We start from the raw sequence: 14,396 nt of genomic DNA, 5'->3' as shown, positions 1-14,396 counted from the left end.
CATCAGATGCTAATTCAAATGTTTGGTTCAGTCATCCCTAATTCTGCATCTTTAATGTTTCTCTGTTCATAAATTCTACTAGTGTCTCACCGTAGCTCACCAAGCAGTAGGCCATATATTTTTAATTTCAGCTTCCTACCTTGCCAACATGGATACATCTTACCCTGCCAACCCAAATAACATAATTTACCAAAACGTGTCAGATAAATAAACCAGAGAAATATGAATTGGTACTTTCTTATTAATAATAGCATAAAAGTTTTCTCTGAAATACTTTATCACATATTTTTATACAAAATATATTATCATTTAAACATTTATCATTTAAACATAAGATATGTTTATCTTACACAAAAGCAAGTATTTGATTATAAATTAACATATCAAATGTAACAATGCTATTTGAATCTGTGAAACTCTACCAATATTTATGACACAAGATAAATAGTTTTAGGTACAAACTCTAACTGTGACTTTACACTAAGCACCATAAACAGGTTAATAACTATGGAATAGGTCAGTAAGTAACACTAGAATTACACTGAGATTCAGATACTTAGATATGCTTAATATATTAACATTCAATAAAAAGTAAAGTCGCCCCTGCTTGAACTGGCTAAAACCACAGACATCCCCTGCTAGACAGTAAGAAAGGTAAGAGGTGAAAGTATCGCATCCCCTAGGCTGGCCATGCTGTTCATGGCACACAGTTTCGCATCATGTGAAATAACTGACAGGCATACAAAAATAGAGCTTCAAACTAACTGCCAAACTAGACTCTAGTCGGCAGAGACAATGTTGCTAAAAATAACATTGTTTGTGATCAATGAATGCCTCAAACTTAAATACATAATTTCTAAAATAATACTTCTACTTCTAAATTAACTTTTCCAATTATACTGATATTCCATACAAAGTACCTCTGTATGTTTTCTCAAATAAAGTGCTCAGACAACGGTGAGCATGCCTAGTGGCCCGCACGGCACTTGATAAGAATATATTCACTCCCCGTGACCCTCGTAGTCACTGCTATTACCCCCATGACACCCCAAACCACAGAGCTTATCAAGTGCATATCTGGGCTTGAAACCCAAGTTTCCACTGGTCTAGTACTTGACATGTTTTCCATTTTCTAAAATCCTATATGTCTTTATATCTTCCTCTCTGAGGGCACCTGTCCCCTCACTTATGTACAGCTTTTATAATCTAGTAATGGATTATAAAGTCATTGATCAGAATAATATTCCAATAGGCAATGTATTAAACACCTGGTAATGATTTCCCCCATTTATAAACCCCTTCCAGACAACAGGTATATGAAGAAGGAAATAGAATAATTTTAGACCAAGTAAGAATCACCTACATAAAAAGAAAAAGAATAAAAACTTCTCCCAGTAGTCTATTTCACCTCAAAACTCTATAACTAAAGAACTCAACATTATATGAGGAGGACAAATTAAATAAAATTAGGCAGTGGAAAACTGGAGGCATTTACAGAAACATAGACTCTCTTATTTAACAGAGATCTCTGCAAAATTTCAATGTCAGAGGAAGCCAAATAAAATCTTTAAATGTAAACTTATAACAATGTCTCATTTTTAGAATATATAATGCTGTTCATTTTAGTTACTTAAAACAAAATGGAAATATTAAAGACAAGTGATAATTTCCAAGTAGACCCTTTCCATTTTGTTTCTTAAAAAAACTAATTTAAATTCCTGTGGTTACATTTTAAACTATAATAGGTAATACCAGAAATATTTCAGTCTTAATGTATGAAACATTTCAAATAGTAACTCTTAGAGCTTAGAAAACAGAAGGAAACATTCATATAAGCTGTAGTTAGTCCATACTTAACCTGCCCTCTTTCCTTCTAAATTCTCACACCACTGTACAAATACTGCCAGCATGTCACAGGCTGTCATAAGGAAGGGTGTCTACCAGCACACCCGTCATTTAAAGGCAGACGCAAATCATAAAGCAGTCTGCCGAGGAAATAAGGAAGGACATTCTATCAGGAACAGTAAGCTTGATGTGTGAGAGCAGGCAATTATAATCATCAAGTTGAGATCTGAATACTATGCAAAATTAACACAGCATACACTTTAAAAAACTTATCTTAGCCCATCTAAACAGCATCTATTTTCCTTTAAATATAATTCTTAGATGTGACTATACTAAAGGCCACTTTTAAATGGTTATTTTTATGATTTGTGAATTTCACCTCAGAATTATATCTATGTAACACATAGATAAAATGTAACATATTATCATTAGATGAATTTATATGTATATGAACTATGTATGAACTTGAACATATATGTTCCTAAAACCCTCTGAAATTCATCTAATGATAATGGTTCAATCTTCTTTTAAGTACTTAGTGTCACTATAGTGCCTGGACATTTACTGAAATCCTATAGGCAGCCAGCTTGAAAATGCATGCTGTTTGAAATGATGCGGTTAAAAAAATGTCAAACAGAAGCATTAATTCCTTCCTATGACAAAGAGTTTAAAATTTCTCAATGGAAAAGTTAAAGAATTTTGAAATCACTCTTCATCTGTTTAGTGCTTGATAAAGAATGCAACAAAAAAGGAAGCAGCTTACAATACTTAAACTTCAAGAAATAAATCAGTATAACCAGCAATGTGACTTGATCCCTTTTAAAACTCTTCCTAAATATTTCTATTCACTGTTCATTAACACCAACAAATAAAAGCTTATACTTAAATGGGAAAGAAAAACTCTTAATCCTCAATGAATCATAAAACCAATTCAACTACCACTGTCTCATTCATTAAGGTATTTCATTATTATTATTTAACAAAATATTTCTTAAAAATCCTGTGGCAACACTTATGTGCAATTTCAAGGGCCAATTTCAAGAGCATAAAAATCATAATTTTCTCTAGAAAAAACTAATAATCACATATTTCATCTTTAATTTAAAGGATCATAAAGTTAACTTAAAATATTAAATATTAATGCACTTAAATTTAATGCAAATTGTAACTATTTTTAACTTAATATTTTAAAATGCATATTTCCTTTGAAAGATGAACAATTCAGTGCATTTTGGAGCACTGGATTTAAGGAATTTTTTTTTTTTAAATTAAGTGCTAAAGTTACTGCTGTAGGCATTTACCACAAATCACTCATCATTTTATTACAAGTATGCCTCAATTAACTACATCGAAATATACATATAAACTAAATTGGAAACGTACATCAACATACTGTATGATAAAGTGTCTCCTCTGTCCATCAGAAAATACAGAAAGGACATATTCACCGGGTTTCCCATGACTCTCCCGCACCAGGAAGTCTCCCTGCTGCTTCAGCAGGTCTTGTGCTTCTATTCGGGGAATCGCACCGTGGTACCAGTCCTGCTCTGCCAGAGGTTTCTCAAGTACGGGGATCGTATCACAGAACTTGAGCAAATATTGGGAAAAAAAAAACATTAAATTAGAGAAGACAGCAATTTTTTTCTAGTAGAACTGATAGCAATTATAAATATTCCTTACCTATGTTCCTCCCTTTAATTGACCAATTAAAAGTCATCTGAAAAATCTGAAATGTTCATAATTTTTTAATACCCCCTGGAGCACTGATGCTGAAGCTTAATACAGATTCTTAAATACTGCAGGATTATTTGTTTTTTCTTCCAGACATAGGTACACACAATATTAGCATTTAGAGTTAGCACTTATAGTCTTAGTCACCATTATCATCAAATACATATATTTAAAAATCTTCAATCAGAGAATTATGATGAAATGAGAGTATTATCAGAGAAACTTATCATAGACAGCTTCATTTTTAAAGAATTAAAAGCTGAATTGTATGTTTCTACGGGACTAACTCGATCTCACGGGCTGCCCACGTCTGGGTTCCAGGGACACTGCGGCTTCATCTGCGGCTGCCGTGTGGCTGCGCCTGCTCACCCTTGCTCCTCTGACTTCCTTAACCGTTACCTCTGCCACAGGGCTGGTCCTGATCCCAGCCAGCAACAGCAGGCACAGGCTCAGCTGGATCAGCAGCCCTGAAACCACCAGCGTGCAACAACAAACAGAGGACAGAAACAACGGGGGATACGAGCCATGAGCACAGCGGGAAGCAGGGTATCTGCTATTGTAGGAAGCAAATGGTAACAACAAAACAGACAACTCAAGAGCTGGTTATGTTTGCTTGAAATGTTTCTAATTAATAACATGAAAACATACATCTTCTGGTTACAAGGAAAAAGTTGTTTGCTCGTTTATATTTAACATCCACAGAAACCAGACTGCCCCAGGTCATAAGAATTCTTTATAGGTAAGGCACAGGTGCCTTTCTGGTAAACAAGAACTAGTCTGAAGAGGGCCCACACTGTTCTATCACTTGGAGGTTTACCAGCTCAGTCGTGTCCGACTCTTGCGACCCCACGGACTGTAGCCCACCAGGCTCCTCTGTCCATGGGATTGTCCAGGCAAGAATCAGCTCGGTTCAGTTCAGTCGCTCAGTCGTGTCTGACTCTTTGCGACCCCATGGACTGCAGCACGCCAGGCCTCCCTGTCCATCACCAACTCCCGGAACTTGCTCAAACTCATGTCCATTGAGTCGGTGATGCCATCCAACCATCTCATCATCTGTCGTCCCCTTCTCCTCCTGCCTTCAATCTTTCCCAGAATCAGGGTCTTTTCAAATGAGTCAGTGCTTTGCATCAGGTGGCCAAAGTACTGGAGTGGATTGCCATTTCCTTCTCCAGGGGATCTTCGCAACCCAGGAATCAAACCCAGGTCTCCTGCATTGCAGGCAGATTTTTTACTGACTGAGCTATGAGGGAAGCCCTCAAGTTGTATCACTTGAAGAGGCCTAAAACTTACTGATCAAAGTTCCATTTTATATTAGCCAAAGCCTATCCTACCGACTTTAAAAACTGAGAAATCCAAAACAGAATTCAAAGAAGAGTACACAGTTTGGTTTCTACTTCTACCACTATGTGAGTGTGAATGTTAGTGGCTCAGTCATGTCCAACTCTTTGTGACCCCACGGACTGTAGCCCACTAGGCTCCTCTGTCCACGGGATTCTCCAGGCAAGAACGCTGGAGTGGGTTGCTATTTCCGTCTCCAGGGGATCTTCCCAACCCAGGGATTGAACCCAGGTCTTACGCATTACAGTCAGATTCTTTACCATCTGAGTCACCACAGAAGCCCTGCCACTATATTAATTCTTTAAATACATATATGATGCATCTGTATATGGAAATTATTTATAAGCTGAATAAGCCTTCTTTTTTTAGTACTAATAATGACAAATATTTTACTTTCAAAACAATTTAAATAGTATTCCCAAAATGGGTTTATAATTGAATTATATAAAAAAACTAGCCACAACTATGAGATAAAAATAATTATTTTTAAAAATAAATGCATAATCCATATAAAATTAATTTTTGTGTATACTGATACTAACAGTTCATAATCCTTAAAGTAGGTGGTCAGAATGATTAATTATTTCTTCTCTAAAATCTTGTCACAATGGATTTCAATATAGAAAACAATAAAATTTTTACTGTTATAGAAATATTTTCAAGTCTCACCGATGACGAGTGTTTTATTGATTTTTTATAATGAAAGGAATCATTATAGTAAGAAAATCAGTGTCACTTCTAGGCAAAAAAAACCCTTGTTTTTATTACTATCTCTATTTACAAAGGCCTATATAATAGAAAAGCATTACAAACAAGGATATCATGTGCTTGATTTCCTCTCCTATCAACCTATCCTCCAAAAGGTTGATTTAGTTAGAGCTTGGACAACAAAGAGCCTGGGAATTCATTTAAGTCAAAAGGGCATTTGAAATACAAAAGCTCAGCTAACACAGAAATTCATTTAAGGATTTGAAGCTGAGGAATACATTTGGGGGGAAAAAATCATTCTGAAACACAATTACAGGAAAAAAATTGTTAAAAATTCAAACATATGGAGGCTAAATAACACACTTCTGAATAACCAACAAATCATAGAACAAATCAAAAAAGAAATCAAAATATGTATAGAAATGAATGAAAATGAAAACACAACAACCCAAAACCTATGGGACACTGTAAAAGCAGTGCTAAGGGGAAGGTTCATAGCATTACAGGCTTACATCAAGAAACAAGAAAAAAGCCAAATAAATAACCTAACTCTACACCTAAAGCAATTAGAGAAGGAAGAAATGAAGAACCCCAGGGTTAGCAGAAGGAAAGAAATCTTAAAAATTAGGGCAGAAATAAATGCAAAAGAAACTAAAGAGACCATAGCAAAAATCAACAAAGCTAAAAGCTGGTTTTTTGAAAAAATAAACAAAATTGACAAACCATTAGCAAGACTCATTAAGAAACAAAGAGAGAAGAACCAAATTAACAAAATTAGAAATGAAAATGGAGAGATCACAACAGACAACAGTGAAATACAAAGGATCATAAGAGACTACTACCAGCAGCTCTATGCCAATAAAATGGACAACTTGGATGAAATGGACAAATTCTTAGAAAAGTATAACTTTCCAAAACTGAACCAGGAAGAAACAGAAGATCTTAACAGACCCATCACAAGCAAGGAAATCGAAACTGTAATCAAAAATCTTCCAGCAAACAAAAGCCCAGGACCTGATGGCTTCATAGCTGAAATCTACCAAAAATTTAGAGAAGAGTTAACACCTATCTTACTCAAACTCTTACAGAAAATTGCAGAAGAAGGTAAACTTCCAAACTCATTCTATGAGGCCACCATCACCCTAATTCCAAAACCAGACAAAGATGCCACAAAAAAAGAAAACTACAGGCCAATATGACTGATGAATATAGATGCAAAAATCCTTAACAAAATTCTAGCAAACAGAATCCAACAACATATTAAAAAAAATCATACACCATGACCAAGTGGGCTTTATCCCAGGAATGCAAGGATTCTTTAATATCCGCAAATCAATCAACGTAATACACCACATTAACAAATTGAAAGATAAAAACCATATGATTATCTCAATAGATGCAGAGAAAGTCTTTGACAAAATTCAACACTCATTTATGATTAAAACTCTCCAGAAAGCAGGAATAGAAGGAACATACCTCAACATAATAAAAGCTATATATGACAAACCCACAGCAAACATCACCCTCAATGGTGAAAAAGTGAAAGCATTTCCCCTGAAATCAGGAACAAGACAAGGATGCCCACTCTCACCACTACTATTCAACATAGTGTTGGAAGTTTTGGCCACAGCAATCAGAGCAGAAAAAGACGTAAAAGGAATCCAGATAGGAAAAGAAGAAGTGAAACTCTCGCTGTTTGCAGATGACATGATCCTCTACATAGAAAACCCTAAAGACTCTTTCAGAAAATTACTAGAGCTAATCAATGAATATAGTAAAGTTGCAGGATATAAAATTAACACACAGAAATGCCTTGCATTCCTATATACTAACAATGAAAAAACAGAAAGAGAAATTAAGGAAACAATACCATTCACCATTGTAACAAAAAGAATAAAATACTTAGGAGTATATCTACCTAAAGAAACAAAAGACGTATACATAGAAAACTATAAAACACTGATGAAAGAAATCAAAGAGGACACAAACAGATGGAGAAACATACCGTGTTCACGGATTGGAAGAATCAATATTGTCAAAATGGCTATTCTACCCAAAGCAATCTATAGATTCAATGCAATCCCTATCAAGCTACCAACGGTATTTTTCACAGAACTAGAACAAATAATTTCACAATTTGTATGGAAATACAAAAAACCTCAAATAGGAATAGCCAAAGTAATCTTGAGAAAGAAGAATGGAACTGGAGGAATCAATCTGCCTGACTTCAGACTCTACTACAAAGCCACAGTCATCAAGACAGTATGGTACTGGCACAAAGACAGAAATATAGATCAATGGAACAGAATAGAAAGCCCAGAGATAAATCCACGAAACTATGGACACCTTATCTTTGACAAAGGAGGCAAGGATATACAATGGAAAAAAGACAACCTTTTTAACAGTGGTGCTGGGAAAACTGGTCAACCACTTATAAAAGAATGAAACTAGAACACTTTCTAACACCATACACAAAAATAAACTCAAAATAGATTAAAGATCTAAATGTAAGACCAGAAATTATAAAACTCCTAGAGGAGAACATAGGCAAAACACTCTCTGACATAAATCTCAGCAAGATCCTCTATGACCCACCTCCCAGAATATTGAAAATAAAAGCAAAACTAAACAAATGGGACCTAATGAAACTTAAAAGCTTTTGCACAACAAAGGAAGCTATAAATAAGGTGAAAAGACAGCCCTCAGAATGGGAGAAAATAATAGCAAATGAAAAAACAGACAAAGGATTAATCTCAAAAATATACAAGCAACTCCTGCAGCTCAATTCCAGAAAAATAAATGACCCAATCAAAAAATGGGCCAAAGAACTAAACAGACATTTCTCCAAAGAAGACATACAGATGGCTAACAAACACATGAAAAGATGCTCAACATCACTCATTATCAGAGAAATGCAAATCAAAACCACAATGAGGTACCATTACACGCCAGTCAGGATGGCTGCTATCCAAAAGTCTACAAGCAATAAATGCTGGAGAGGGTGTGGAGAAAAGGGAACCCTCTTACACTGTTGGTGGGAATGCAAACTAGTACAGCCACTATGGAAAACAGTGTGGAGATTTCTTAAAAAACTGGAAATAGAACTGCCATATGACCCAGCAATACCACTTCTGGGCATACACACTGAGGAATCCAGATCTGAAAGAGACACGTGCACCCCAATGTTCATCGCAGCACTGTTTATAATAGCCAGGACATGGAAGAAACCTAGATACCCATCAGCAGACGAATGGATAAGGAAGCTGTGGTACATATACACGATGGAATATTACTCAGCCGTTAAAAAGAATTCATTTGAATCAGTTCTAATGAGATGGATGAAACTGGAGCCCATTATACAGAGTGAAGTAAGCCAGAAAGATAAAGAACATTACAGCATATTAACACATATATATGGAATTTAGAAAGATGGTAATGATAACCCTATATGCAAAACAGAAAAAGAGACACAGATGTACAGAACAGACTTTTGGACTCTGTGGGAGAAGGTGAGGGTGGGATGTTTTGAAAGAACAGCATGTATATTATCTATGGTGAAACAGATCACCAGCCCAGGTGGGATGCATGAGACAAGTGCTCGGGCCTGGTGCACTGGGAAGACCCAGAGGAATCGGGTGGAGAGGGAGGTGGGAGGGGGGATCGGGATGGGGAATACGTGTAACTCTATGGCTGATTCATGTCAATGTATGACAAAACCCACTGAAATGTTGTGAAGTAATTAGCCTCCAACTAATAAAAAAAAAAAAGAGAGAGAAATTAATGGGAAGGAACTTACAATGCTATTTCATAGGGATTATTCTTCACTTTTTGTTTCATAAGGTCTTTTGAGTAGGAAGGAAAGCTTAGCCATCTGCTGTTCCTGGCCCTAGACAATACCGTCGTGGTATGCAGGCTGAAGTCACTATGGGTATGTGTGCGTGTACATGTGAGACAGGCACACACACGAAAAGGCTGCACATAGCTCCTGATTGCGTCTATCAAGGTCTTTCAGGAATTTCCCAGGAAACACTGGAAAAAAGCACTTTTATTAATGTGCCTTCAATTAAATTCTAATACAGCTCTGTCAGCTTGATAGCAACAGAATGAAGGACATGCCAGCAATGGAATCCAGCATTCCAAAAGCTTTCCTAATGACATCAAAAGTGAAAGGAAGCTTTTTACTTCAAAACTCACAACTTTCTCAGCCTAAGTGGGGAAAGATTTTTCCTTTTTATCTAAAATTTTTGTCAAAGACATGGGGAAAATGAAGTTTCCGTTTTCATATGTGATGTAATATAACATAATTAACGAGTTATACATAAGACAAGCTTTCCTGATTGACTAGATCAGCTATTTACCTATTTTTCCCCAGACCTTATTCTTAAAAAATATTCCAGCAAAAACATACTGAACTTAGTGTAACAAAAATATTGTTTTAAATGAAGATGCAATGAGGAGTCAGCCTAAGAAAATGAAAATATTTTTTCCAGATTTAAGAATAAGAGGCTATTTTTCTTTGTCTTAGTCTAATTAAGACTAATTACCAAGAATTTAATGAATATTTGTATGCTTTTATCTCAAACATTTGAGCACAAGATTAGCTCCTTTTGAGAGGCAAAGACAAAAATGTTTTTTAAAAAAAATCAATGTCTGGATTTTACTCAAATTAAGCACCCAAATAAGAAACCATTAAAAAAAAAACAAAAACTAAAATATAACAGCATGGAAAATATGCAAGTAAACCTCTCAATGAGTTTAAATAAAATTTCAACACTAATATATAAGTTTTTATGAATCTTTAATAAACATAAAAGTGAACATAATTCTCTTCTACATTCTTATATAAATTTAGCTATTAGTTTAACAATTTAAGTAAAGAATTATTTCAAACCGAGAATAATAATATACTACAGTTTCTACAAGTAACTCATAGGATTTTAAACATTTCTAAAAAATTTCATAGTGGCTCCTTTAATTTTATCACTGGGAGATTTCAGGGGCGATTAAGAATCAAATGTCATACAAACAGAAGAGAATCACCAATCACTTGCAAAAGGTGGGATATACTGGCCTACTGAATAGGAATCTGACTGATGGTAATAAAAGCTACTTTCTATGAAAGGACAATGTACATACTCTGGATATTTCATCTTCACGATTGTATGCATTGTTTCCATCTTTAACAGGCACAAAGGCGTATGTGTAAATTGACAAATGCTACTTTTTTAGCAATAAAGTAGAACTGATCTTTTTTTCATGCATTGATAGCTGTTATTTTTATTAAAAGCATGCTTTATCTAATGTTCACTTTCCACTATGAAACCAGAAGCAAAACTATTAACAAATTCCTTAATTAACAATTTTTGTACATTTTGAGACTGAGTTTGTTCAGTCTTTAGGTAATAATACAACTATGATTATCATGATTAGGCAGAATTACATACTGATCAGATTCACATTCTTATACAATTCTTCCCCAAACAATATTAATGTAACTCTTCCCCAAAGATATACAACTTCATCAAACTTGAATATTACCTTACTTCCATGAGTTTCCACTTCCTTGACTGCCTATTTGTGCACCTTCCAGGATCTCTAATAAGAGACCCTATCTCTAGCAAAATAGATTTTTTAAAGGTCATTTACTTTTGGTCTCGTACTTCTCCAATATCTTCTGATTTCTCCTGACTTTGCTCTTTCCTGCTTCTTTAGTTCCTTTACTCAACTTCTTTTATTAGTAATCGTTCTTTTTCCTCATTATTATTTTTATCCATTTACTTTTTCCAGTTGTGCTTGTGACTCTCATTCATTCTCTTTCATCTCATCACATTGCTGCCATTTTTTCTACAGCTTTATTTTTTCAAAATCAAACATCCTGACCTGAAGCTCATACAATATTACAGATAAAATGTACCATTGCATCAATAATAACATTTTCGTCCATTAACTGTCTTCAGTGCAAATGCTATACCACACATCTCAACTAAAACTATTACCAGATCATGCTAATGAATGAGTATGAAATCACAGCTCAGTAAATTTAAAAATTAATCACCAAGTTGGAATTGCCTGTACAGAATACAGTGTCATTCTGACATGATCTGGGTCAAATGTTGTAAGCATCTGAGCAAACATATAAAAGAAGAGGCTTACTCTTTCTGTGGCTTCCTAAGTGGCACTAGTGGTGAAGAATCCACCTGCCATGCAGGAGACATAATAGACGTGGGTTCGATCCCTGGGTCAGGAAGATCCCTTGGAGGAGGGCATGGCAACCCACTCCAATGTTCTGGCCTGGAGAATCCCACGGACAGAGGAGCCTGGTGGACTACAATCCGTAGGATCACAAAGAGTGGGACATAACTGAAGTGACTTAGCACACACTCTCTATGTACTGAAGTTATAGAAAATAAAGCTTGATAAGCTCTTCTTGAAAATTATGTATAATACTAGTGATTCAAAACGTGTAACTCTGAGAAATTTAGTTTTCTTAAACACGACTAACTATATTGGAGAATTCAACCTATTTATGGGCAGTGATATGATGTAAAAAGTTTAATTTTTATTTTTCCTATTTCTCATTTTTCTACATGTTACTGTCTGGGCTAAATAAATAAATATTAAGTCCTTAAGGATAAAGGAAGAAAACCAAGGCATAAAATACATAATATCTAAGTTGAACTTAACAACATCCCTTGTCAGAGGAAGTACAAGGTTGTTCTATTGGACCTGAAGAAAAACACTAAAAAACATAAGCAGTTTATTATGTTATGAATGAAAATAACTCTATTCCCTTATGCCAACAGTGAAAGCCCAGCATTATAACACCAACATGGTAACCAATGTACAACAAACACCACTGAACCATAATTTGCTTATTTTCTAAACAGAAGCAAACAAGCAAGTCTTACTTAGTATATATTATGATATATTATGGATGCACATCATTCTTTTCCAATATTTTTATTTTCAGTCAAGTTCAAAGTAATTCAAAAATTAAAAAAACCTGGATGTCAAGAGAATCCAGAAAAATGTTAATTTTAAAGAGACAGAAGAATAATTTATAATTCTTCTGACATCTAAAGAACAATTATCTGGACCAAAGTGTGCTTTATTCTGATTTTAAAGAACATTTTTCAAAGAGTGCTGCTATTAGAAGTGTGTTCTGTACTCCACTCATCAGTGAACAACTAGTACTCAGAAGGGGCTATAAGATGGAAGAGATTGTTCAGCCACTTATTACAAAAATTCTGCAGTAAAAAAATGGCTCTGGAGAAAGGGCAGTATTCTTGATATGACTAGAACAGATCTCATCGATCATAATGTGGTTTGGAAGACTTTCAGTGGAAATGGACCCCCATGATCACCCATAGGCTTTCAGATTATACAACGGACCCTGTCTAACACCCCGGCCTGGATTTCAGAAGCAGTCTATGAGAAATAGTCCTCAATACAAACTTATAACCTCTTGAAGCACGAAAGATGCAGGATAATGAAGCAGATCTAAGTGCCTGGAGGAACTCAGGATAGGCTATTTAACTCCTTTAGCATAGTGAAAAAAAGGAACACGTGCTTGGAGCTGATACAGCATATTAAAATACTAATCTCACCGTAACAGGAAACATTACACATCTATCACCAGACACTATATTCTGTTAAAGTCAAATTCACCTGTGAGCTAACTATCTGACATTCTTCCTTCCAGCAACACTCCTGATTAAAGTGCTCCATCAGGCTGTCTTCACAGAGAGATCTACATCTTAGCCACAGTGTAAAAAATGGCAAAATAAGTAGCTACGAATAGTTCAATGGGAATAATATCATGATTAACCCATTTCCCTTTGTATAATGCAATTAACAGTTTTATTTTATCTAAAATTATGCTCTAAGCTCCCAATTTTTATGTTTGAGTAAAAAACCAGATTTCATAGTTGCTGCTTTTAGATTTTAAATATGCTTCCACACATTAAAAAATAATTTGAACATCTACCTCATGCCATATACAAATATTAACTTGCAATGGATCAAAGACCTACACGTAAAAGTAAAACTATATAACTCTAGATGGAAACACAGGTGAAAGTTTACATGGCTTTGCACTAGACAATTTTTTTAAGATATGGCCCCAAAAGTATGTGCAATGAAAGAAAATTAGATAAATGGACTTTCTCAAAATTAAAAACTTGTGTGTCAAGACGATTCCAAAAATGAGGGAAAAAATTTTTTCAAATTATGTATCTGATAAGAGGCTTGTATTCAGAATATATAAAGAACTCATAACTCAACAATGAAGGAAAATCACCAATTAAAACATATACAATGGATAGGAATAGTCGTATCTCCAAAGAATACATACAAGTGACCACAAATCACATTAAAAGATACTCAACATCATCAATTATCAGGAAAATGCAAATAAAACTACAATGAGATACCATGTCATATCCACTAGGATGCCCATAATTTTTTAAAAATGGAAAAATAAAAGTGTTGAGGTTGTAGAGAAATTGGAACACTCAAATAATGCACTTTGCTGGTGTGAACGCAAAATGCTGCGAACACCGTGGGAAACAGCTTGGGAGTCTCTCACAAATTACACACAAAATCACCACATGACCCAGCAATTCCTTGGCATACAACTGAAAGAACTGAAAACACACATTCACATAAAAATTTGTATGTGAATGTTCACTGTAGCTTTATTCATAATAGCCCCAAAGTAGAACAACCCTAATGTCCATCAGCTGATGAAAAGGTTAAACAATGTCAGATAAATC

General features: G+C 35.0%; 1 protein-coding gene across 2 annotated transcripts in view; it reads right to left on the bottom strand.

Annotated features, from left to right (window-relative positions):
- FER (FER tyrosine kinase) overlaps positions 1 to 14,396 on the bottom strand; it is a 450,974-nt gene that overhangs the window by 234,964 nt on the left and 201,614 nt on the right. For both annotated transcript variants that reach the window (XM_065923334.1, XM_065923426.1), the window contains exon 11: positions 3,229 to 3,432. In XM_065923334.1, the coding sequence (XP_065779406.1) occupies positions 3,229 to 3,432 (204 nt within the window). The remainder of the gene's footprint in view (positions 1 to 3,228; positions 3,433 to 14,396) is intronic.

Source organism: Muntiacus reevesi, chromosome 1 (assembly GCF_963930625.1).
Source record: "Muntiacus reevesi chromosome 1, mMunRee1.1, whole genome shotgun sequence".
Lineage (NCBI taxonomy): Eukaryota > Metazoa > Chordata > Mammalia > Artiodactyla > Cervidae > Muntiacus > Muntiacus reevesi.
Note: the sequence above shows the minus strand (reverse complement) of the source record. Positions and strands in the feature narration are given on the sequence as shown.